At 39.2% G+C, this 26338-nt stretch overlaps 1 protein-coding gene across 1 annotated transcript in view; it reads right to left on the bottom strand.

Annotated features, from left to right (window-relative positions):
• LOC112867880 (ovostatin homolog 2-like) overlaps positions 1 to 26338 on the bottom strand; it is a 57126-nt gene that overhangs the window by 16555 nt on the left and 14233 nt on the right. The window contains exons 9-22 of the mRNA XM_086714122.1: positions 24105 to 24216; positions 22473 to 22582; positions 21973 to 22131; positions 20839 to 21066; positions 19791 to 19845; positions 19215 to 19360; positions 18692 to 18841; positions 9921 to 10091; positions 8764 to 8928; positions 5674 to 5759; positions 4775 to 5003; positions 4402 to 4531; positions 1739 to 1857; positions 292 to 343 (exon numbers count right to left, since the gene is read on the bottom strand). Coding sequence (XP_086570248.1) covers positions 292 to 343; positions 1739 to 1857; positions 4402 to 4531; positions 4775 to 5003; positions 5674 to 5759; positions 8764 to 8928; positions 9921 to 10091; positions 18692 to 18841; positions 19215 to 19360; positions 19791 to 19845; positions 20839 to 21066; positions 21973 to 22131; positions 22473 to 22582; positions 24105 to 24216 — 1912 coding nt within the window. The remainder of the gene's footprint in view (positions 1 to 291; positions 344 to 1738; positions 1858 to 4401; positions 4532 to 4774; positions 5004 to 5673; positions 5760 to 8763; positions 8929 to 9920; positions 10092 to 18691; positions 18842 to 19214; positions 19361 to 19790; positions 19846 to 20838; positions 21067 to 21972; positions 22132 to 22472; positions 22583 to 24104; positions 24217 to 26338) is intronic.

Genomic DNA, 26338 nt, shown 5'->3' with positions numbered 1-26338 from the left:
TCATATGGCAAGAGGAACCAAAAAATATGTAAAATGGGCAAACGGGTTGAGGCAGACCAATGTCATAGATGAACTGACAAAAAAATTCTCACAAATTATACTTTTGGTTAGCCAAAATTGTACAATGAAGATAGGGGATGAAATAAAATCATCCCCCGTTAGGCACTTAACATGAAATCACTGAAATTACTCAGTGTGGCCAGGGAACTAATGTGTAAGGAAAGGAAATAAGTTGACTCTGTTGACAAATTTTCTTTGGGACTAATTTGACAACCTAAAAGAGTCTCTTACCTTGTGTACAGATAAGGAAACTTTGAGTCATTTCTTTTTCAATACCTTCAGGCTGTCAAAGAGTAAACAAAGACAAGCACAAAGTAATGAGTCTGGGGCACCTTCCATGTAGGAAACGTAATCCAGAATCAGCTCAGAGAGGCATGACTGGCCCATGTTTGTCCCCGGGAGATGATCCATTCATTGACCCCTTTTGTTTAAATTTGGAAGTCACTGTGTAGTACAAAGATCTACTTTAGACCCTGTGTTCCCATTGTTCGAACAGAGATAACTTCGATATCATCGTGGGACACTGTCGACCCCCCGATCCCGTCCAGCATCTCCAATGACAAATGACAGTGTTTTGTGGAGTAGGACCAAGAGGCGAGGTGAGAATTATCTACTGAGAATTGTTAATTCTTTTTTTAAAAAATTTTTTTTCAATTTTTATTTTTGGGACAGAGAGAGACAGAGCATGAACGGGGGAGGGGCAGAGAGAGAGGGAGACACAGAATCGGAAACAGGCTCCAGGCTCCGAGCCATCAGCCCAGAGCCTGACGCGGGGCTTGAACTCACGGACCGCGAGATCGTGACCTGGCTGAAGTCGGACGCTTAACCGACTGCGCCACCCAGGCGCCCCTGTTAATTCTTTTTGAGGATGATGGGGTCTACACCGGAGTGTAGGACAAGTAGATTTGTCTCGGATTTAAGAGTCGGTTAAAAAAAAGGAAGGGAAGGTGCGCCTGGGTGGCTCGGTCGGTTAAGCAACTGACTTCGGCTCAGGTCATGATCTCATGGTTCGTGGGTTTGAGCCCCGCATCGGGCTCTGTGCTGACAGCTCAGAGCCTGGAGTCTGCTTCGGATTCTGTGTTTCCCTCTCTCTCTGCCCCTCCCCCACTTGTGCTCTGTCTCTCTCCCTCTCAACAATAAATAAAATGTAAAAAAAAAAATTTTAAAAAAAAGGAAGGGAAGAGCAACAGGTCTACAGGAACCACGAGTCGGGAGCAAGCAAAAAATCATCAAGCCTGTTTCAAATATTAAGCTTTAGGGGCGCATGGGTGGCGCAGTCGGTTAAGCGTCCGACTTCAGCCAGGTCACGATCTCGCGGTCCGGGAGTTCGAGCCCCGCGTCAGGCTCTGGGCTGATGGCTCAGAGCCTGGAGCCTGTTTCCGATTCTGTGTCTCCCTCTCTCTCTGCCCCTCCCCCGTTCATGCTCTGTCTCTCTCTGTCCCCAAAATAAATAAACGTTGAAAAAAAAAAATTTAAAAAAATATTAAGCCTTACTATCCTGGGTCAGATATTAGTTAAAGAAAGGATGAATTTTCCTGCTGCTTTAATTCATCTAAAATGATATGTTTTGTGTCAAAAGTCACTATACTCAATTCATTAAGTATATTCAAGAAGAATGCCTCCCTATATTTAACCCATTGCTTATCGGAAAGAGCCTGACAGTTTTGCATGTACATACCTCCACCAATAGACTTTTGACCACAGTATCTTTCCAGTTTAGATTCTGCTGATCAGCTGCTTCTCTGGGGCAGGCACTACTTTGTCTGGACTCAGCAACTACCGTGATATTCACTTTACCTGGAAAACATTCCTGAATATAAGTTAAATTGTTGACCATAGGCCTCTTCTGTAATGGGAAATGGTTAGACTCTACGAACCACATCTTGAATTGGATGAACTGAATACATACTATCATTGTATTTGTGCTTGACCAAAATAATTTGTTCTTTCTCCTGCCTGAAGATGATTTGATACGCTCTGTTTTAGCTGTTTCAAGATCCTTATGTTAAATACATGATTCATTATGTAAAACACAAAACAAAGAAACAAAAGGAATCAGATCTAAATACAAACAACCTGATAGTTGCCAGAGGGAAGGGGGTGGGGTAATGGGCAAAATGCGTGAAGGAGAGGGTTCCAGTCATGGAATGAATAAGTCATGGGAATAAAAGGCACAACATGGGGAGTATAGTCAATGACATTGTAGTAGCCTTGTATGGAGACGGATGGTGGTTATACCATAGAGATGTTCAATCGCTAAGTTTTACACTTGAAACTAATGTCGCACAGTGTGCCTACTCTACTCAAATAAAAAAGAAGTTAAAAACCAACCCAACAAAAAAATAAATGATTCATTTATCTAATTAAAAAGTAAAATATTTTAAGGAAAAATAATAATTTGCAAAGCCACCAGAGCAAATTCCTTGATAATTGGTTGTCGATAAAGGTTACGTATACCAATATGGGGACAGAACATCAAATAACCAGGGATCCTCACTTTTCCCAAGTTTGAACAAACACAAATAGTAAAATATGACATAGTGGAAAGGGCACTGGATTTAAGTCAGTGCTAGCAAGGAATCCAATGTTTTTAACTCCCCGTGAATCATGGGTCATGTAATTAAAACTGATCTTCAGTGTCATTGCTTGTAAAAATTGGAAGATTGAAAAAGATAATTCTTTTGGCTTCCTATTACTGTATGCCTATATACCAATATATATAACCAATTACTGTTGTTTTTACTTGTTGCTGTGTTTTGTTTCATTTGTTTCCTTTTAAGAACGACTTTGGGGGCGCCTGGGTGGCGCAGTCGGTTAAGCGTCCGACTTCAGCCAGGTCACGATCTCGCGGTCCATGAGTTTGAGCCCCGTGTCAGGCTCTGGGCTGATGGCTCGGAGCCTGGAGCCTGTTTCCGATTTTGTGTCTCCCTCTCTCTCTGCCCCTCCCCCGTTCATGCTCTGTCTCTCTCTATCCCAAAATAAATAAAAAACGTTGAAAAAAAAATTAAAAAAAAAAAGAACGACTTTGATTCTCTATTCTTAGAACTGTGTCCCCCACTTAATGCCATAAAACTTACCATAAAACATGCCATATAGTATTCTATCTCAATTGCCAGGGTAAGATTTTTGAAGACTTAAGTGTAGTCAGAAAAATCGAGAAACAAAATCTAACAGGGAAAGTAGTTTTAGTCACACCAACATCACAAGTGAACCGAAATAATCGCATAAATAAACTCTTTGCTACCTGCAATAACACAATGAACATGGAACATGAAATAAAGGAAATTTTAATGACAATTTTTTGCATCAGCGATGATGAGTCTCATGGATCTATCACATCTAACATTTTGTTTACTAGTTTTTTTTAACTTTCCCTTCCCTTATGTTTTCAACAAGATACTTCCAAATTTATTTTTCTATATTGCAGATAACACATGCATGAAGAAAATACTCTTCTCCGTGTCTGATCTCCATCCAAGGGTTCACTGTTTTTGATGTTTCATGATATATCTAGCAAATTTAGAAGTCCTGGCAATCATCATGATTGAGGAGTAATTTTGGTATAGGTGACACATGTCCACGATGATGGGTGAAGGAGCAAGTTAGAAGTGGAGGACCTGAGCAACATTAATGAAAATATAACCTCCTTTTGGGACAAGACATATGGATTTGATAGATCATGAAAATTGGCATTTCTATTGTATTTAAATCATGTTATGCTTGTATACAAATGAATGGTGGCTTTGCATTAGCAACTGGAAAAGAGATGATCAAAATAGGATTTTTAATTGAAAATTTACAAAGAGGAGGGGCACCTGGGTGGCTCAGTCGTTTAAGCGTCTGATTCCGGCTCAGGTCATGATTTCATGGTTCAGGGGTTCCAGCCCCACGTCGGGCTCTGTGCTGATGGCTCAGAGCCTGGATCCTGCTTTGGATTCTGTGACTCCTGCTCTCTCTGCCCCTCCCCTGCTTGCGTGCCGTCTCTCTCACAAAAATAAATAAACATTTAAAAAAATTTTTTAAAGAAAATTTACAAAAATGAGACTTACAAAATGTGAGGGAGAAAACTATGTTTGTATAGAGGATTTAAGGAAAATAAATGAAGGCGCTAAAAGTAGGCTGTTTTTTCCCTACATCTATTTCACCCATCCTGGGGATTATGACTGCACCTACCATGATGAGACCTGAATAATGTATAGAATTGTTGACTCACTCTATTGTACACCTGACTCTAATATAACGCTTTGTGTTAACTATACTGGAAATAAAAGTAAAGAAAAAAAAAGTTAAAAAACAAAAGGGCTGGTTTTCCATGAGGGATTGGCATACCCATTGACTTACCCAATGTCTTCGGTAGAAGAGTCCAGACATACGTTTTCTTCTCTCCAGCTTGGATAATCTCACTGCCATTGTTTTTAGGGGTGCTGATATTTGCTTCAAAATACTGAGATGATTCCAGCCGCACCGAAATCTGAAAAAAAAACCAGTCAAGCAATGAGGGTGGCATTCTAAAAACTTTGCTGCTACGATTCCTCTTCCCATCTTGAGAAAATTAGCCAATTTGCTAGCAAAAAACTATGGGAACAGGTCTTATAACTTGATAGTGCCATTTTTGCATTTGAGAATAAAGAGACTAGGGCAACATTCAAGGAAAATATTGAGAGATCTTTTGGCGTTGGTAGAGTTCGTGTCCAGATCGAAGGGAACAGCTTACCTCTACACATGTACTCAGGTAGCTGAAGACACTGACAACCAAGTCGGATTGTTCATTTCGAACAACTGAAAAGGGCAAAGTCATTTCAACGAAAAAAGGCTGGGAGATTTCCAGAGTGACTGTTGATGAAATGCCAAACCCAGCGTCACCATTCACACAGAAGCCATTTGCCTGCCACTGGGTTATGGTATCAGGGACGAGGAAGGACATGTTTGCTGAACCTGAGGAACTAAGGAGACATCATTGATAAAATGCATTCCTTGTCTACACAAGGAAGCTAAACGTAGTGCAGAGCAAGCAAAAACGTATTAACTGAAGGTTAAAAGTAAGTTCAAATGTTTAGACAGGGCATTAGATAACAATCTTGAAAGCCGTATTTTTATCAAATTTATCTTTAAAAATGGCAAATTTCTTTGAACATTGCACGATTTAAAAAAAAGCTGAAGCAGCTTACATCTGCCTGCATGAGATTAATAAATGAGAAACAATGCCAGAGAAAAAAAAAATAACGTGGTCAGGACATACCAATGAATGATAGTCTCTATTTTACAAATACGGTATTGCTTTATTTTTTTTTTATTTTTAAAAAATTTTTTTTTCAACGTTTATTTATTTTTGGGACAGAGAGAGACAGAGCATGAACGGGGGAGGGGCAGAGAGAGAGGGAGACACAGAATCCGAAGCAGGCTCCAAGCTCTGAGCCATCAGCCCAGAGCCTGACGCGGGGCTCGAACTCACGGACCGTGAGATCGTGACCTGGCTGAAGTCGGACGCTCAACCGACTGCGCCACCCAGGCGCCCCAATACGGTATTGCTTTATACGGCCGATGGTGAAGTTTAAGAAATAACAATGAAAAGAAAATAGAAATAAACGCAGGAGAGAAAACTCAAAAACTCACTCGACACTGACGAGGTCCCATATCCACGTCTCTGGGAAGTTTGTTCTTACCGTTTCTATTATAGCCTGTTCTACATAGTCAAAGTTCTCCTTCAGGAGAATTTTGTCACCAGCTAAAAGACAAGAGAAATGCTTTATCTGGAGAGAATAAAGTTACGTGTTTCAAAGGCACACACCTATAAGCTATGTCGTTAATCACCCATGCTTAATGTGAAGCAACATAGGGCTTTGCTCCCGGGGCTCATTGCCAATAAATGTATATCTACACCTAGGCATCGGCATTTTGATGTTCAAATCTCTGCCATTATTCAAAACCACAACAAACCGACAAATCTCTGCCATTATTCAAAACCACAACAAACCGACAAAAATAACAACCGGGCTACATTGTGCCTCCAGGGCCAGATTTACAGAAAGTGATGTTTGGCCTCTAGGCTGTAACCGGCATTCTTAATCACTGCGTCCTTTTTAAATAGTCACTCCAATTAACCTTCGTGACACCACATCCTTCTAGTTTTCTTCTCTTTGGCCACTCCCATTCTCCCATTCTCCCCATTCTGTGATCTCCCCCTCTTTGACTGGTTTCTAAGAGCTCTGGTTTCTAAGACCTCTTCTCTTCTTTAGGCACTGTCTCCCCATTGACATCCCCACACATGGCGCCATTACAATACGTGTGCTGAGGTCTCCCCAGCGGCACCCCCCACCCCCTGCATCTCCAACCTGGACATTTCTTCTTGGATACTTTACAGGCATTTCAGATGAAACTGTTCCAAAAGTAAACTCATTATATACACCCCCTTCTCCTCTCTAGTATTTCCTGTCTCCCTGAAAAGTACCAAAATCCACTCCCTTACCCAAATCAGAGACATAAGAATTGCCCTTGATCCCAGACCCCCTTTCTGCGTTTTCTATCCTAACCAATCTCTGAAAACAGCTCTCAGATCTATCCATGTTTCTCTATTTCCATTGCCTTTTTATGGTAGTCCCAGCACTGCCGTCTCTCAGTTTAATTACTAGCGTTTAGAATATTTCACCCAGGCAGCCCAAATCCCAATCCCCTTTTCCATAGAGCAGCCAGAGATATCTTTCAAAAACACATATTAGATGGCGGAAAACTTGTCAATAGTGTATTATTTCACTGAAATGAATTGGAAGCGCTTTCAATGCCCTACAAGGTCTTCCTGAGCTGTCTATCCCTCTTGCTCGGGCTATCTTTACTCTTGCCTTTGAGCCATCCTTCTCCCACCCTGAAACACTTTTGTTTCCTTCGCTGGTCTTGCATAGTGCTTCCCTCACTGCTTGGAATGCGCTTCTAACTCTTTTGCGATGTACAATCATTCATCTTTCAGGTCTTGGCATAAATGCCAAGGATTTAACAGGCCCCGGAGGAATTTATGTCTCCTGTTTACATTCTTCCCATTTCGTGCACTCTTCCCAGGTTTTTGGTGTTCCTGCTTCACTTGTCATGCTTCCCTGTGAGACTAAAAGTTCCAGAAAAGCCGAGATGAAGCCACTGCCTTTACGATGCGTAACTCCGTACCTGGCCTCAATAAATGTTTGTTGAGTGAGTTAACAAATGAATAACTGAAGAAGGAGGACATTACAGGGAATGACTGTGGGGTTCAGTATATTTCATTGAAAGATACTAAGCAGTTTAAATGCGTCTGATAAAGATTACTGAATATAGTGTCATCGAGTAGCAGAAAAAAAAGTATAGAGCTTCAACCTCTTGACTAGGACTTCGAAGCGGTTTTAAACTCTACACTTCTAGGGTCTCTTGAGTACCCGCTGAATCCACCCTTGCATGAAGTTGTTAGGGCTTTCATTTTTCTCCAGTAGTTTCTGGTACTCATCTTCAGGATCAGCCCCACTTCGACTACTGGACTCACTCGATATTGTGTAGGGGGATTTGTGGGTGTTATTCACGTATTTTCAGATCTGGAATTCAGCTTTGATTTTAGTCCCATTCCGATGATCTTGTTTCGTTTGTTTCCCTGACTACATTCCCGTTTTGAACATCTGTCTCATTACCTCATTCGCCTAAGATGATGGCTGATTTTTGTGTTTACAGCCCTTTCAATAGGAAACGGACTACTATTTGAACTCACGTCTCTGAAGCCAGCTTTTCGGCTGTCTGGGAATCAAAATGCCTTCTGTCTTGAACCCTGTGGATTGTGGTTTACACGTAATACAGGTATAAGGGCCCCATCAGGACACCTTCTCCTGTATCACACTCACTTACAGTGATTGTCCCTCCCGCATCACGACACATTGCCTGCTCTTAAACACTTCTGATTCTGTGTTCTACCGATAAAAATAAACTTCCTTGTACATCCGAAGCTAATTCTTCCTTTGAACAACAACAACAAAAAAACCCAAACCAAAACCCAAAAACCATTTCTAGTCTGCCTTATCCTGCAGGATGTCTAGTTGTAGTCAAAAACATGGCCTAATTCACATATAAATCCCAATTTTTATAGTTTTATCACAAATACACCCAGTTCCACAAACTCTTTTAGCCATCTCTAAGACACAAAATTCTAGATTACCCACATGCAAATCTAACTTTTTTTTTCCCCTTCCCCTCCCCCACGGTCTTCTGTTAAGTTTCTCAGGATCCACATATGAGTGAAACCATATGGTATCTGTCTTTCTCTGTATGGCTTATTTCACTTAGCATCACACTCTCCAGTTCCATCCACGTTGCTACAAACGGCCATATTTCATTCTTTCTCATTGCCACGTAGTACTCCATTGTGTATATAAACCACAATTTCTTTATCCATTCATCAATTGATGGACATTTAGGCTCTTTCCCTAATTTGGCTATTGTTGAGAGTGCTGCTATAAACATTGGGGTACAAGTGCCCCTATGCATTAGCACTCCCGTATCCCTTGGGTAAATTCCTAGCAGTGCTATTGCTGGGTCATAGGGTAGGTCTATTTTTAATTTTCTGAGGAACCTCTACACTGTTTTCCAGAGCCGCTGCACCAGTTTGCATTCCCACCAACAGTGCAAGAGGGTTCCCGTTTCTCCACATCCTCTCCAGCATCTATAGTCTCCTGATTTGTTCATTTTAGCCACTCTGACTGGCGTGAGGTGACACCCACATGCAATTCTAGATGGGGCACTGTATATTGGCCCATATCCTTCTGCGTCTAGATGCAATGGCCTGAGGAATGGCATCCTTCCCTCCATTGAACATACTTCCGGTTTCCGGTAATGAAGGTTGGTAAAGACTTTCAGACCCATAGCCTTCAAAGAAACAAACAACAAAAGAAAGCTGTGCGTTTCTTTCATGCAAGACCTAAAAAAAGGCCTACCAACTATATATTATAATGATAAACAGATGATAGAGGTTTCCTCTGCCAGCAAGGGTGTGGGATTTTAGAAGTCAAGTCAGCTCTATTCGATGTATGGAAAGTCTTTAATTTGGAACAAAAGTGATAAGCATTATGATTTATCTAGCATGTATGTGCCAGGATTTTGCTAAGTATTTTAAGTCATTCTCCATTTAATGCAAAGGGAAAAATACTTATGAGGTAAGCACTATCATCACCCTAATTAACGTCAAACAGATGCAAACACATAGATATATACACATGCAATGCACAGTCCCTTGTAGATTAAACTAAAGTCTGTCTAGCCCTTTTTCTTCCATGCCTTCTGACTCCTCTTATGGAGACTTCAGCGGATCTAATTGATGGAGCCTGGACTATATTTCAGCTTCTTGGTTTGGTAATTTATGTGTAACATTTATTGCAATAAATTGAAGACTGGCTCATTACTTCGAGCACAAAGTTTTATAATTTCACTGCCACTTATTTTTAACAAAAGAGGGAGAAAATCCACAAAAATTAATACCTTTTTAAAAACCTTTTACTTATTTTTGAGAGACAGAAGGAGACACAGCATGAGCAGGGGAGGGGCAGAGAGAGAGGGGGACACAGAATCCGAGGCAGGCTCCAGGCTCTGAGCTGTCAGCACAGAGCCCGACGTGGGGCTCGAACTCATGAAACATGAAATCATGACCTGAGTCGAAGTCAGACCCTTAACTGACTGAGCCACCCAGGCACCCCTTAATATCTTTTTATAAGATAGTTTCTGAGTCATCTTGAAACAGATCACTGACACCAGTCTCCAAGAATAAGAAGAAAACGACACATTTAATAAAACACAGATATGCATTATGAATACCACAATTAAAATTGAAATGAAATAATTTTTAAAGTCTGAAGTGATCTTACCCTGAGAATATCATAGGTGTCTCCATCCCCATAGTGGCTTACAGGTATATAATACAAACCATTGTAGAATATATCCTTCTGAGGAATGCAAGAGTCAAACTTGCCATCATCAAGGTTGAGGCCATGATAGAAATAACCATACAGTTCTACATGTGGAAGCAGATCGTACACCTATGAGAAAAATCACATGGTTCCCAATGGTTTTAAGCATTCCTCTTTTATTTTTACAAAATTGGCAAGTATTTTAAATACTTTTTTGTTCCATAGTAATCTTCTCTTTATTTTAAGAGCATAGCCATAATATTTAATCCAACATTTTTTGTCAACTCATCCTTCCAGAAGAGGGAAACTTCAATTTTGTTTTTAGGTGGTCAATGTCATGTTCATAAAGTTTTCAGCTTTGGTTCAGGATTTAGGATAGCATGTAGGATAACATTCTCCACTCCTATTTCCATCAGCAACAATATTTGCAATTAAACAAATAGCGTTTCATTAAAATAACTGGAAAAGGCACTCTTTATCAATGAACACTGTCCACAAACATATCAAGAACTGGAAAAAATTAATTCCATACCAAACTGCTATAAGATAAAGGAGAAAATGAAAATCAAAACATTTCAGCTGATGCAACTTGTCTGCTAAAGTCACTAACTCAACAAATAGAGAAAAAGCTATACCAAAAAAAAAAAGAAAAAACACTTCATATAAATCAAATATTCTTAAAATTTTTTTAATGTTTATTTATTTTTGAGAGAGAGAGAGAAAGACAGAGCACTAGCGGGGGAGGGTCAGAGAGAGAGGGAGACACAGAATCTGAAACAGGCTCCAGGCTCTGAGCTGTCAGCCCACACGGGGCTCGAACAGAGTGCCACATGGAGCTCGAACCCATGAGCGGTGAGATCATGACCTGAGCCAAAGTTGGACGCTTAACTGGCTCCAGGCACCCCTAAATCAAATATTCTTAAACATTCACTGGGGGTACTAAAAAAAGCACCATGAATTGGAAATTCAATAAAGAAAGAAAGGAAATGAGAAAGACCTAGGAAGAAATAAAATGATAATTTATTAAAGTCAGAAATAGTCAAATTAATATCAGATATAAACTCTAAATTATACAGAGCTCAAGAAAAAAATAGATTGAAAGAAAACTTTAAAAAGCAACATAAAAATAAAGAAAAAAGAATAAAAACGAGAGGAAAATAAATTAAAATGAGTCACGGGCAAAGCAGTTGACTTGGAAAGCAGGCAAAGAAGATCCAATATTGCTTACAAAGTTTTTCTAGAAAGAGGAAAATGGAAAAACTGATGTTTAAAATTATAATTCAAGACAAATCCTGGAAATAAAAAATGAGTTTACCCAATGCATGGGTCTACTGACTAGCTGGTAAAACATCTCCCAAACAGATTCTGAGAGGTGTTTTACTAAAAATATTAGGTTTTAAATATAAAGGGAAAAAGCCAAGCCCTTCAGGCAAAAAAAAAAAAAAAAAAAAAAAAAAAAAATCAAATAATTTACAAGGGCACACGAAGTAGACTTATGTCAGTGTCCTTAAAAGGAAGATTTGAAGCAATTCCAATAGGGTAGCAGCATTTTCAAGAAATTTAAAGAAAGTGGGAACCAAGAATTTAAAATATAGATAACTTGTCCTTCCCACAACAAAGCTTTAGTGAAAGAATTGTGAATGCGAAATTCAGGGAATTCTCTACCCAGGTGACCTTCTGAGGAGTCTAGTATAAAAGAGCTTTGGGCAACCAAAGGATGGCTAAGGCAATGGGCGAAACTCGGTGCGTTTGAAGAGAAAAGTAGAATGTAAACACAGGATGTTTTGACAAAGAAGTAAAGATGCAACTTTAACATGAGAGAAAAGGTGAAAGTACAATAAAGTTATTGACTGTGGTAGAGATAAGAGGGAGGAGTCAAAAGATATACTTAAAAATGACTGGTTAGATTTAAAGGTTAGGCAAGAAAAAAGTGAGATTAGAGTATTATAAAAGATTTAAACACAAAGACGATCACTAAAATAAAAATTAAACCTCAGTTAAATGCAAGAAATTTGAAACCATCTAGAGCAAAGAAAAACTCAAAAAGCTAAAGAAATAATATAAATTTGGGGCGCCTGGGTGGCTCAGTCAGTTAAGCGTTCGACTTCCACTCAGGTCATGGTCTCAGGTTCGGTTTGTGATTTCGAGCCCCTCATTCGGCTCTCTGTTCTCAGCGCAGAGCCCGCTTTGGATCCTCTGTCTCCCTCTCTCTCTGTTCCTCCCTCGCTCACTGTCTTTCTCCAAAATAAACATTTTAAAAAAGAAATAAAGTAAATTTAAATGTTGCACGGTAATTATAACAAAAACGTTATGATAGAGTTGATGCCTGTTATGATAGAGTTGATGATATCACTCATATCAATACAAGTAAATAGACTTAATTCTTTTCTAAAAAGCTTTTTTTTAAAGCAAAATCCAGCACTATACTTCTAGAAAAAACCTATAAAATACAATATTTCAAGATACTAAAACTGAAGTGTAGGTAAAGGAAATTAACAAGAAAGCAGAGGTTGTAATTATCTTGATATTAGACAAAGTAGAATTAAGGACAAAAGGCATCAAATAAGATAGAAAAGGGCACTTTGTAGTGCTGAAACCCCCATTGCACAATAAAGGGACAAGGGTAATGAATATCTGTGCACCAGATAATACAGCAGTCATTTGGGGCGCCTGGGTGGCTCGGTCGGTGAAGCGTCCAACTTCAGCTCAGGTCATGATCTCACGGTCCGTGAGTTCGAGCCCCGCGTCGGGCTCTGTGCTGACCGCTCAGAGCCTGGAGCCTGCTTCCGATTCTGTGTCTCCCTCTCTCTCTGACCCTCCCCCATTCATGCTCTGTCTCTCTCTGTCTCAAAAATAAATAAACGTTGAAAAAAAAAAATTAAAAATAAATAAATAAATAAATAAATAAATAAACGTTAAAAAAAATACAGCAGTCATTTATGCAAAGTAGAAACAGCAGAAGGTGCAAGGGGAGGTAGACAGAAACACTCTTTACGGAGTAGTTTAACACACAACTCTCAGTACAAGACAAGTCAAGTGTATTTAAAAAATAACAACAGAATCTTGCCATTTGCAATGACCTGGATGGAGCTAGAGAGTATTATGCTACACGAAATAAGTCAGAGAAAGATAAACACCATATGATTGCACCCTTATGTGGAACTTAAGAAGCAAAACAAATGGGAAAAGGGGGAAAAAAGAGAGAGAGAAACCAAGAAACAGACTCTTAACTGTGGAGAACAACCGGACGGTTACCAGAGGGGGGGGCGGATGGGGGATGAGTTAAATAGATGAAGGGAATTAAGGAGTGCACTTGTGGTGAGCACCTGTTGTTGTAGGAAAGTGTGGACTCACTATATTGCACACCTGAAACTAATATTGCACGTATGTTAACTATCTGGAATATAAATAAAAACTTGGAAACACATTAGATCTTATGGATAGAAAACGAACCGATAAAAGAGATTGCATCTTCTGAATACAAGTGAAGCACTCTCAGAATCTGTTGATACATTTGGGCACGCAGAAAAAATATCAGTAGTTTCCATAAAGTAGAAAGATTACTGATCACGAGGCAGGATAACTTGAAATTAAAACGAAAATCCCCATATAGGTAGGCCTGTCTACATATACATTATAGAATGCTTCACTAAGTAAGTTTTCAGGGAAAGGCTAAATGCAGATAGTATAGAATTTCTGAAAAATCATGATGTAATTGCTACAGATCCAATCTAAGGGATACTTTAAAAGTAGAGATCAGAGAAGAATTCGTAGGCCTTAACGCTTAAACCAATAAATATAAGTAAATGAAAATTATGCAAATTTCTAAGTAAAAGAAGTTAAAAATAACATCAACAAAACAAGCAACAATAAAGAAGTTATATGGACACAAGCAAAAATTAATGTGTTAGAATACTTCAAAAAGCCCATATTAGATCAAATTAATCAATCAAAATCTGAAGTTGAAAAAATCAACAACACAGGTAAACCACTAACAAATTAATAAGGAGAAAAAAAAGGAAGAAACTAGAAATATACAAAATAAAAGTTACATAAAGAGGAAAAAAATAAAGAAGGGTGTGACGATTGATATACAGCACAGAGTTTTTATTTTTTTTATTTTATTTTTATTTTTATTTTTTAAATTTTTTTTTTCAACATTTATTTATTTTTGGGACAGAGAGAGACAGAGCATGAACGGGGGAGGGGCAGAGAGAGAGGGAGACACAGAATCGGAAACAGGCTCCAGGCTCTGAGCCATCAGCCCAGAGCCTGACGCGGGGCTCGAACTCCCGGACCGTGAGATCGTGACCTGGCTGAAGTCGGACGCTTAACCGACTGCGCCGCCCAGGCGCCCCCAGCACAGAGTTTTTAAATATCATGAGATTTCTTTGCACTTCTCAGTACAAATAAATTTGAAAGCCTATATAGAAAGACTTAATTCCTTAGGAAAATATAAATTGCCAAAAGTGACACCAGTAGAGAGAGAATGCTTAAGCAGACCAATTTCTACAAAAGAAATAAAATTATTAAGAAGCTACCATGCACAAAGCACCAGGCACAGGATATTCTGCTAGAGTCCAGAACAAGGCAAGGATGCTATTCCTCCTGCAATTTAATATTCTACTACAATTAGGCAAACAATTTTTTAAAAATAGATCATCAAGGGAGCGCCTGGGTGGCTCAGTCGGTTAAGCGTCCGACTTTGGCTCAGGTCATGATCTCGCGGTCAGTGAGTTCGAGGCCCGCTTCCCGCTCTGTGCTATTTGTTGGTAATATGGCAGTATCCCTAGAAAGCCTAGAGAACAACTTCTAGAACTAAATCACTAAAGGATTTCAGCAAGTTAGCAAAATTATAAAATTATTCTGCAAAAAAATACCTCTCATATAACACAAATCATAACAAGGTAGAATGTGTTATAGAAGAGAAAACTTCATTCCCAATAGCAACAAAAGAAGTTAACCTGCTTCTGGATAAGCTTAACAGGAAACTACATAAAAATTATTTAAAATTAAAATTCACGAAAGACGTAAAAGTACAGTTGAACAAATGAAAAAGGCATTCCATGTTCTTGATGTGACATTTCACCATCAAGATGTACTTGATGTGATTTATAAATTCCATACAATCACAATAAAAAAGTATCAGTGAACGTTTTCTGGAATTAGACAAGTTGAAGATAAAATTGCTACAGAAAATCAAACATAGCAAAATAGCTAAGGAAACTCTGAAATAGAAGAGCTGGGGGATGAGAATGAGGAGTTGATTTCTACCCCAAAATTAATGCACCCTACAAAGCTTCCATAATTAAAACTGTGGTGCTGACCCATCCATAGACAGGCAGACCAGTGGGATAGAATATAAACTCCAGAAATAAATATAATTGCAAATAGAAATACAGTCTATGGGAAAGTATTGCAAACCAGCACAGCAAAGATAATGTTGTATCAACTGGATAGATATTAAATTTTAAGAAGAGAGAAATAAAATAAGCACTATTCCATTGTCTAGTGAATTAAGGATCCCTGGAAAAATAGTTATTTTCAAGGCTGGAGCAAAGAAAGTACAAGATGGGCCTCTAGCATCTTGCGCCAGAAAATCAGCAATTGCTAAAACCATGATGTGGGCACGTCACAAGAACACGGGCACCGATCTGAAGATGCTCCCACTGGGAAAATTTAAGATAATTGTAACATGAAAATCAAGGATAGTAATGAATTGTGAATTATTATTTAAAAAATTTTTGTGATGTTTATTTTTATTTTCGAGAGAGAGAGAGAGAGAGAGAGACAGAGCATGAGTGGGAGAGGGGAAGAAGGAGAGAGGGAGACACAAAATCCGAAGCAGGCTTCAGGTTCTCAGCTCTCAGCACAGAGCCCGACGCGGGGCTCCAACTCTTGAACCATGAGATCATGACCTCAGCTGAAGTCAGATGCTTAACTGACTGAGCCACCCAGGCAACCCTGAATTGTGAATTATTAATTCAAAATTATAAACGTTGGGAAATAAATATGCCTGCATCCATAAGTAAAGAGGAAGAGGGAGAACTAGAAAATCATGTTCCAACTCTCATACCAATATTGGTTTTGGCAAAAACTATCAATGGATGCTAACTCCAAGGAAATTCTGATGAGAAGCAGGATGTACAAAGAGTCTTAATAAGCACAAATTGCTCATTAGTTTAAGGAACAAAATAGCCAGTGGAGATATATGGAAACACCTTTATCAGGTGACTAAAATTACCGTCACCAGATGCGCGGCTGAATCTTGTGTACCTTGAAAAACACACAGTATCTTACACGCTGTATTCTGGACAGAGATGCATAATCTTGGCCCAAACATGAGAAACATCAGACAAACTTAAAATGAGGAACATCCTATTTAAAAAACTATGTTTTTTAAACTTATGTTGTTCTAAAAGGTCAGATTCATTAGAGACAAAGAAAGATTCTGTTCCAGGTTAAAGGAAACTAAAGGAACATGACTACCAAATGCAATATGCGATTCTGCCCTGGATCTTGCACTAAATTAGGGAAATTGTGTGGTATAGAGGACAACTGACAAAACTTGAACATAGCTGGCAGATTAGATCGAAAGTACTGAAACAATGTGCAGTATCCTAAATTTGATAACTGTATTGTAATTATGCAGGAGAATATCCTTGCTTTTAGGAAATGAACACTGATATATTAAGGAATAATATAGCATGAAGTTTTCTACTCACTCTCAAACGGTTTAGAAAAAAAATTTGAAATGCTATATACATATGTGTGTGTGTGTGTGAGAGAGAGAGAGAGAGAGGGAGAGAGAGAGAGAGAGAGAGACAGAGAAAGGGGGGACATCACTTGATTTACACTGTTAATATGGCCATAGATAATAAACAAGGGCAACCTCCTTTGGCTCTGATATATTCTGATTCACTTGTATCTTCTGGTCTGGTGAAATGCTTCTGGAATTTTCTATTGGTGGACCCTTGATGGTTTTTCCTCAGGGTGTTTTCTTTTTAATATTTTTTTAATGTTTGTTTATTTTTGAGAGAGAGAGAGAGAGAGACAAAGTATAAGTGGGGGAGGGGCCGAGAGAGAGAAGGAGACAGAATCCGAAGCAGGCTCCAGGCTCCAAGCTGTCAGCACAGAGCCCGATGCGGGGCTAGAACTCAGGAGCCACAGATCATGCATGACCTGGGCTGAAGTCGGAGGCTTCACTCACTGAGCCACCCAGACACCCCTCTCAAGGTGGTTTTTCTAAGACCTTGCTACCTCCAGTTGTATGAAGAATGAGTAGAGATGATTTACTCTGGCTCCATGAAATTCTTAGAAGAAAAGTATATATAGATTTTCCATGTTTATAGGCAAGTTTATCCTTTATTTGTTGATACTTTTCTGACTCTAAAGTCAGTTAGAAGCTTCTTAGCTCCAGGGTATCTGGGTGGCTCAGTCCATTAGGCATCCGACTCTTGATTTCGGCTCAGGTCACGATCTCCTGGTTCTTGAGTTCGAAGGCCCTGCATTGGGCTCTGTGCTGACAGTGCGGAGTCTGCTTGGGATTCTCTGTCTCTCTCTACCCCTCCCCCCGACAAAAATAAATAAACTTAAAAAAAAAAACAAAAAAGAAGCTTCTCAACCCCAATAAGAAATTTAAATGTATTCAACTTTGACATTGGGAAAAAAATGTATAGCTTATGTCATGATTAATTGTTAGTATATTAAGTCATTGATTTTTATAATTTATACTTAAAGCTGGATGTACTATAGATTGTTAAAAGCAGAATACTAAATTGTGTTTTTCAGTGAGACCCCATTTGTAAAATATATATGCCTTCAGAAAAGAGATTTAAAAAATTACATCAGAAATGTCCATATCTATATAATGAAAGTCCATTTTGTGAAATTAAAACAAATTATCATAGTGTTAAGATTATGAATGATTTTAAAGATTTCCTTCTTTCTGCCTTTGTGTATTTTGCACATTTTCCGCAGGACACAGGTGCTGTGGTCTGAACTTGTATGTTGAAATCCGCATGCCCGGAGTGATGGAATTGGGAGGTGGAGCCTTGGGGAGGTGATTCGGTGGAGTGGGTAGAGAGTGAGATTAATGCCCTTATCAAAGACGCCTGAGAGATGTCCCTTGTCCCTTCCACCATGTGAGGACACAAGGAGTCTGCAAACCAGAAGAGGGGCCTTGCCTGACCATGCCAGCTCCCTGATGTCAGAATTTCAGCCTTCAGAACCGTGAGAAATATTTCTATTGTTTATAAGCTCCCTAGTTTGGGGGTATTTTCTTGTAGCAGTTCAAATAGCTTAAGACAATAAGTATAATTTTAATCAGAAGAAAAATTTTTAGTGTTTCAATTAGTTATAAATGGGATCATACCTTTCAATATTTATATGTCCTCGTGCCAAGAAAAAAAAATAAAGGGAAAATAGCCAACAGTTATTAATGGAAACAATTTTGATGTGAAATTCTAGAATTGCTGGTCTGGAAATGCTTACGAGAATATAAGATCTCTTAATAGGTAATAGACAACTGCAGACTGTATCCAAGCATCTCCTCCAACACAGAGATTTAACTCTAAGTTTCAAGAAAAATAAAGTGTATAATCCCTGAGAGAACAAAGGAGGAGAATACTTGATATTCTAAAACTCGTTTTGTCTCAAATAAAGTACATCGGCTGAAAGGCAAGGAGTCCAGATGAAAACGAGGAACAGGAAGAGATCAGAGAGCTTACACTTTCGGCTGACAGCTGTTGTTCTGATTTCAGCAGAAGAACACTTTTATCCACAGCCCGGAGTGCGCAGAATGAGTCAGGGGCTGCTTGAAGGTACAGATCCGTGTTGGAGCCAGGTAGCCCCTGCTCCTTAGAGAACTTCATGCTAACCTAAAGTGGAGGAAGAAAAGGAGAGTAAGATACTTAAAAAAATTTTTTTTTAATCTTTATTTTTGGGGGGGGGAGGGGCAAGGAGAGAGGGAGACACAGAATCTGAAGCAGGCTCCAGGCTCTAAGCTGTCAGCACAGAGCCGGACGCGGGGCTCGAACTCATGGACCACGAGATCATGACCTGAGCCGAAGTCGGTCGCTCAACTGACTGAGCCACCCAGGCGCCCCTCATCCCTCCTGTTTTAATCACACCGACATTTATTGTGAGATCACCGCGTAAAGGCGATAGTAGTCATGTAAAGAAGGAGACAGCGGGGAGAGAACTGCTTCGCTCCTCTCTCTCAGGACAGGAAAGAAATAGAAGAAACATCACCTTGTTTTTAAAGCACTTGTCAACCTGGAATCTGACACTGTCAGCCACAATTTCCCCACTGGGGTGAAGGGTGTAGACAAGCATGACAGCCACAGGAGCAAGATCGGCACTGATGTTGATCGGGAACGAGAAGTTTCCATTCCAGGCTGCGTAGTAGGAGAGGTCATTAACTTTAGTGCCAAAACTTTCCTGGCTCACTGGCTACACTTGGATAAGAGAGAATGGCTGATGGATAGCGGGAGCGAATTGGGCTTTGTGTTAAAGGCAAACAAGTTAAATAATGGGAACGACGTGGGCGGATAAAAAAGTGCATAATTTAGGCGGCAACAATATTTGGGTTTGGCGGAGCACGTTTCTATAATGGGCTTGACAGCCTGGCAATGATGAAAGGAGTTGAAATCACTTTCTCTGCAATATTTGGAAGAATACCCTGGGGTCATACTATTGCTTTCCACCCACTAATCGTTAACGTTAAGTGCTCTTGACTCTCTCCCTATAACATTTTCTTAGAAGGAAAGAAAAATGAAGGCAGAGTACCTCGTAAAAAAAACAAACAAATGAATGTATTATGTTTACCTTTGTTTCTGATTTCCTTTTGTCCGCTGAGGAAGATAGCCCCTTTTACCATCACCTGGACAGAACACAGGAAACATGACGTGTAACATCACGCTAACAGAATCTGAAAAATTGCTAATGACGGTCTGATGATAATTCTGTTCCAAAGATAAGGTAGCTTCTACGAACAAATGCAAAACTGCACCACTTGGAAAAGAACACAGAAACTGACGACGATGAATTGAAAGTCTATTATGTGCTAGCAACTTGGTAAATAACATGCAATTCACCACGCAAGGGAGTGTACAAAGCCCTGAATTATTTAGACTGTCTCTTTAGACTGTCTCGCTTCAAGGAAGCCAAGTCATGTCACTTCTCCACCACTGTTCCCTTATTTGTAAACTGAAAAGTGTAACTTTTTTTTTTTCCCTTTGCCTCATAAGGACAAAATGGATAAATATGGAGACAGAGCCAAAAGGGCTCATTCCTTTTACTGCTTATCAAAATTAGCCTTCCCCTTTACTCTCTTGTCTCTGCCTAATGTTGTACTCTCATGAAGGGTCATGGATACTCGATGTGAATTATAACTGAATGTTTAAATTTTTTTTTTTCAACGTTTATTTATTTTTGGGACAGAGAGAGACACAGCATGGACGGGGGAGGGGCAGAGAGAGAGGGAGACACAGAATCGGAAACAGGCTCCAGGCTCCGAGCTGTCAGCACAGAGAGCCTGACGCGGGGCTCGAACTCACGGACCGCGAGATCGTGACCTGGCTGAAGTCGGACGCTTAACCGACTGCGCCACCCAGGCGCCCCATAACTGAATGTTTAAAAGAGCGGACTCTGAATAGCAGGTTTTTCAACCTTAGGGAAATTGAAATTGCCTTGGATGTTTTTATGTGTTCGTTTACTTGTTTCTGTGTTTGTTTTTAGCAGATCCAAGGGTAGTCACAGCCACGTGGGGTCTGCACACTCAGGAACAATGACATGATTGATGTCCCCGTTCCAAGCCGCCCTGTGCTAAGCAGACAATCAGAAAAGACCCAAGGATCCATCAGTGGAGACTTACCAAATAAAAAAAGTTGATACTGGAATCATCCCTATATGCTTCTTTGTTTAGGGTGTAATGCACAGTAACAGTTTTCTGTTGATTGCATCTAAGCTGTTTTGGTTCAGGAACAATCTTCAGGAAGCTGTTGGTTCGGGAGTAAAAGCGTGAAACTGAGAAATGAGCATCCACATACTCAGGCGCTAACCAGCTAGGAGGATAGCAGTTCTTAGGTCGAATATACGTGGCCTAATAGGAAAAGAGAAGTAAAGGATGTTAGAGCTATAAAGACTTTTAAGGACAAGGATTCTTCCAAAATGGAAGGCTTCTTATCTCTTCACAGTAGAGAAGAACCTTAGTCTGTGCCTGACGTTTCAAATATCAAGTTATTGGAAGTAAAATAATAATTACGCTTTCTTCTTTTTTGGCGTACAAAACATGACCATAGTTGTATGTATATTTTATTAGGACTACGCTAGTTTGTTTTTACTTTGTAACTGAAGTCAGGGAATAGCCTTACACCCTGTGTCCTTCAGCTATATTTGAACGTGGATGAATTGTTTAACTCTAAAATTCTGTTGAAGAAGCAGAAAAGTGGAAATTGTAGTATCTCCCCTATCCAGGCATCAAATGATCAAAGGGGATAAAAAGGCCAAATCATCTTCACGAACTATTTCTGGTGTCTCAGAGGAAAATATTGGATGTTACAGACTTTATAACAATTGTACCAGGCTATTATCTCATCCTCTTGAGTAAGTATTCTTACATATTATTTAATGAACAAGGAGACATATAAAATACCTGAAATTTTGCAACTTTTTAAAAATATATATATTTAAAATTTTTTAAATGTTTGTATTTATTTTTGAGAGAGAGAGACAGAGTGTGAGTGGCAGAGGGGCAGAGATAGAGGGAGACACAGAATCGGAAGCAGGCTCCAGGCTCTGAGCTGTCAGCACAGAACCCGACATGAAGCTCGAACTCATGAACTGCGAGATCATGACCTGAGCCCAAGTCGACGGTTAACCGACTGAGCCACCCAGGTGACCCTAAAATATATTCTTAATATAAATGATCTTTTAGGAGATTCCTAATGTTCAAAATTCCTAACACTCAAATACTTTGTGGGATCTTGTCTACTCTTCGGTGTCTTACTTTCAGGTTGAACTCTGAATCGAATATATCTGAAGTGTCGATGGAAAACAGAGCTTCCCCATTGTCGTCTGTGGTGTAGTTTCCTATAAATCTGTTATTTAGCTCCAATCGCAATGACTTGTTCCCCATCGGTACATTATTAGGTCCAGAAAATTTAAGCTGTGCCAAAAAAAAAAAAAAAAGGCATTAATTTTTAAAACTCAAAACATCACCTTTCTATAGAGAAGAATTTTCTATTCATAAATGTGATCGCTTATTTGTAATTTTATTAAAATCCAATAGACAGAAAGATGGTCTATTAAATAGATACATAAAATGGAAACAGCTATAATTGTGTTGATCGCATTCCTTCCCCCGTGGGGGACTTTCTGTCATCTATCAGACATCGTGAGGCTACAAGTGTGTTATAAAAGTAGGAAAAAGATGTCCAGAAATTTTCAAAGGGCAACCCATGATCCAAGAAAATGAAATGAGAATATGTATTTTTAAGTCAAACCTACAGTTCCAAAATAAGGAATTCCTCTTCTGTAGAAAGAATCCATATTCTCAAAGCTCACACTCCCAAGCAATTGAGTGAGAAAAATGGAAGTCTTTTCACTGATCTGCACACCTGTAAGAAATAAAAAAAATAGTGTGAGGGAGGATGAATTGTTTAATCTAGAATCTCAAAAGAACAAATAGCTTAGGGGATATGTGCAACTTCTATACAGAGAATTACATTCTTCTACATTGAAAGGAAAGTGTAGGTGCTTTGGAGTATGTTTCAGAATACTCTGTATCTATCTGGTATAATATACATCAAACTTAATAACATAATTAATGTGAAAATGTTTGGACCAGAAGCAGGAGAAAATGCTTTTAATTTCTTTCTTCTGACCATTCTACTCAGTTCTGGCTTGTAACTCCTTTTATAGCAGAGAATGTCATAGACATCTCTTGAGAGAAGGCTTTCACTTCCTTTAAATCTTTCTTTAGCCTGTCAAGATAACTATGCTTTTAGACTTTTCCCAGATAAGAAAAATATCTGAAAGCAAAGTAAATAGGAATGAATTGTGATAAGCAGAGGTAAACATACCTAGCTAAGTTACGATGCGACAAATACCCATAACAAATGCCATCACGCTATTGATCAAGTGTGTTTATACAAAGCACTTTATAAATAATATTATCTCACTCACTTTTTTTTTTTTAATTTTTTTTAACGTTTATTTTATTTTTTTGGGGGACAGAGAGAGACAGAGCATGAACGGGGGAGGGGCAGAGAGAGAGGGAGACACAGAATCCGAAACAGGCTCCAGGCTCCGAGCCATCAGCCCAGAGCCCGACGCGGGGCTCGAACTCACGGACCGCGAGATCGTGACCTAGCTGAAGTCGGACGCTTAACCGACTGTGCCACCCAGGCGCCCCTCTCACTCACTTTTAAGCAACAAAAATAGCAATTGAATCTGGCTTTCTCCACTCCAAATTAAATTCCACTTTCCTCTTTTTCTTTGTTATTCTTTTAACAATGATTTATTGAGCACTCATGTGCCATCTTGTAAATTTCTCAATGATATTTTATACCCGTGAATGTCTCCATTTGCATTAAATCAGAAGTTGACAAACTTCTGTGAAGAGGACCTCACAGTTATTATTCTAAGCTTGTGAACCATAAGCTACACAACTTTCGTATTTTAGCTGTTAAGCAAGGCTAAACAGCCCGGGGTCGTGTTCTAGTAAACTTTACATGAAGAAGCGTGGAGCTGGGTTTGACATTCTAGCTGTAGATTGTGAACTTTTGTATTAAATCAAAGCTCAGACCCGGTCAATTGGTTATCAACTGATTTACCCAAAATTAAAAAGAGTGCCTACTTTATTAGCTTAGCTCGCTACTTCAGAAGAAATCTCTGTCTGATTGATGCAGGCACAGAAGTAGATATAAACCTGTAACATTTACATAATAAGTTTATTTTAAACATTATGAGGAAAATCTTTTTTCAGAAGCAACCTTCAAGTCGACCTATTGGTAAACGTACTCCACTTTACTATGTGGAACAATTATTGATCTCTATTTGGTGAATCTTGCTTACTAGATACACTTCTCCCTAGGAAGCTGCATATACCCCAGGTTGCCCATAAAACATGATCATTACCTGTCCCAAATTCCGTAACTGTTACAGCGGTTTGAAATGACATGAAAAATCCTGAGCGGTAGAGTTGGAAGACTTTCGTATTCACAATTTGAGTCACACAACCGTTTCTCAACTGAAAAATGAAGAGAAGGTATAATGAAAAGATTAGGGATTCAAAGGTCTTAAAGGGATATAGACTTTTAGCACAGATTTCTACCTTCCCCCATCACCGCATGGTTTCATCTCACAAACTGGTTGAAGTGACCAAGAATTCCAAAAGAAGGGCTGGGAGTCCATCAGCAATTACAAGTGAAGGAGGTAATGTGTATTTTACAGACTTCAGGGATATTCTATTGATAACAATGTAGATGGCAATAAATTAAAGATGAGAATCCTATTTTAAGAATTAGAGATTAAAATCATCTTGAGTCATCAAGTGTGTCACACAAGAACTCTTTTTAAGGTAAATTGTTATTTAAAATGAAGAACAAATCTATAGATGATCTTTCATTGGTGACATCAGGAAGGAGAGAAACGTAGATCTACTTATATTTTAAAATGAACGGTACTGGGGCGCCTGGGTGGCTCAGTCGGTTAAGCGTCCGACTTCAGCTCAGGTCATGATCTCACGGTCTGTGAGTTCGAGCCTCGCGTCGGGCTCTGTGCTGACGGCTCAGAGCCTGGAGCCCATTTCAGATTCTGTGTCTCCCTCTCTCTCTGCCCCTCCCCTGTTCATTCTCTGTCTCTCTCTTTCTCAAAAATAAATAAACATTAAAAAAAAATTAAAAAAAAAATAAAATGAACGGTACTATTAATTCTAAATTTAAAATGGTAGAGGGATAGATCAATTCATCTGACTCTCAAAACTACCACATGAGGAGACTCGATTGTCATCACCATTATATGGATGAATAAACTGAAATATATAATCTGCCCAAGGTCACACAGATAGAAAGTGGTAGCTAGGCATTCTGATCCCAGAACATGTGCTCCTCTGAACCATCAACTATAATGTTAACAACAACAAAAACAGGCAATTTTACTTTGTCTATGTATAATACAATCAAATTACAAAGAAATGACAGAGGCGCCTGGGTGGCTCAGTTGGTTGAATGTCTGATGCTTGATTTCAGCTCAGGTCATGATCCCAAGGTCGTGGGATCGAGCCCTACCTTGGGCTCTGCCCTGGATGTGGAGCCTGCTTAAGATTCTCTCCCTCCCTCTCTCTCTCTCTCTGCTCCTCCCCCCCCCATTCACGCATTCTTTCTCTCTCTAAAAAAACAAAAATTAAAAATTAAAAAAATGAAAATAAAATGTAATCAGAAGAATCTTACATGCCTTGAAATTAAGAAAAAAACCATTTTTCAGTAATACCTGAGTCAAAGAGAAAATATAACGTAAATCAATAAGAATCTCGACATTAAAGACAAGGAAAAAAGTGTTTTGCATCAAAATCTATGGTATTAAGCTATGGTTAAAAGAGAAAGTAAAATACAATGTTTTTAAGGAGAAGAAACAACATTTTTTAAAACCACCAAAATAAACTAAAATTTCAGGGAAAAGAAAGAATATGATGATTATAAAAATAAATGATAGGGGCACCTGGGTGGCTCAGTCGGTTAAGCGTCTGACTTCGGCTCAGGTCACGATCTCGCGGTATGTGAGTTCGAGCCCCCCGTCGGGCTCTGTGCTGACATACGGAGCCTGGAACCTGTTTCAGATTCTGTGTCTCCCTCTCTCTCTGACCCTTCCCTGTTCATGCTCTATCTCTTTCTGTCTCAAAAATAAATAAACGTTAAAAAAAATTTTTTTTAAATAAATGATTTAGGGGCGCCTGGGTGGCTCAGTCGGTTGCGCATCCTCCTTTGGCTCAGGTCATGATCTCATGGCTCATGAGTTCGAGCCCTTCATCAGGCTCTGTGCTAACCGCTTAGAACCTGGAGCCTGCTTCAGATTCTGTGTCTCCCTCTCTCTTTGTTCCCACCCCACCTGTGCCGTGTCCCTCTGTCTGTCTCTCTCAAATATAAGAAATAAAACATAAAAAAAAATTAAAAAAAATGATTTAGGAACAAAAAAATAATATCAGAAAGGAAATAATAAAACAAAAGTCAGAGGAAGTCCAACAAAACAGAATAACCTTTTACGAGCACTATTTAGAATAAAGAGGGAGACCAAAGTTGTGTAAGATTAGATGCTAATACAACTTAGTATCCATTTAGAAGAAAACGAAATGTGTTATTTTACAGCATAATAAA

Source organism: Puma concolor, chromosome B4 (assembly GCF_028749965.1).
Source record: "Puma concolor isolate L17-30 chromosome B4, mPumCon1.1.hap2, whole genome shotgun sequence".
NCBI classification, from domain to species: domain Eukaryota; kingdom Metazoa; phylum Chordata; class Mammalia; order Carnivora; family Felidae; genus Puma; species Puma concolor.
Note: the sequence above shows the minus strand (reverse complement) of the source record. Positions and strands in the feature narration are given on the sequence as shown.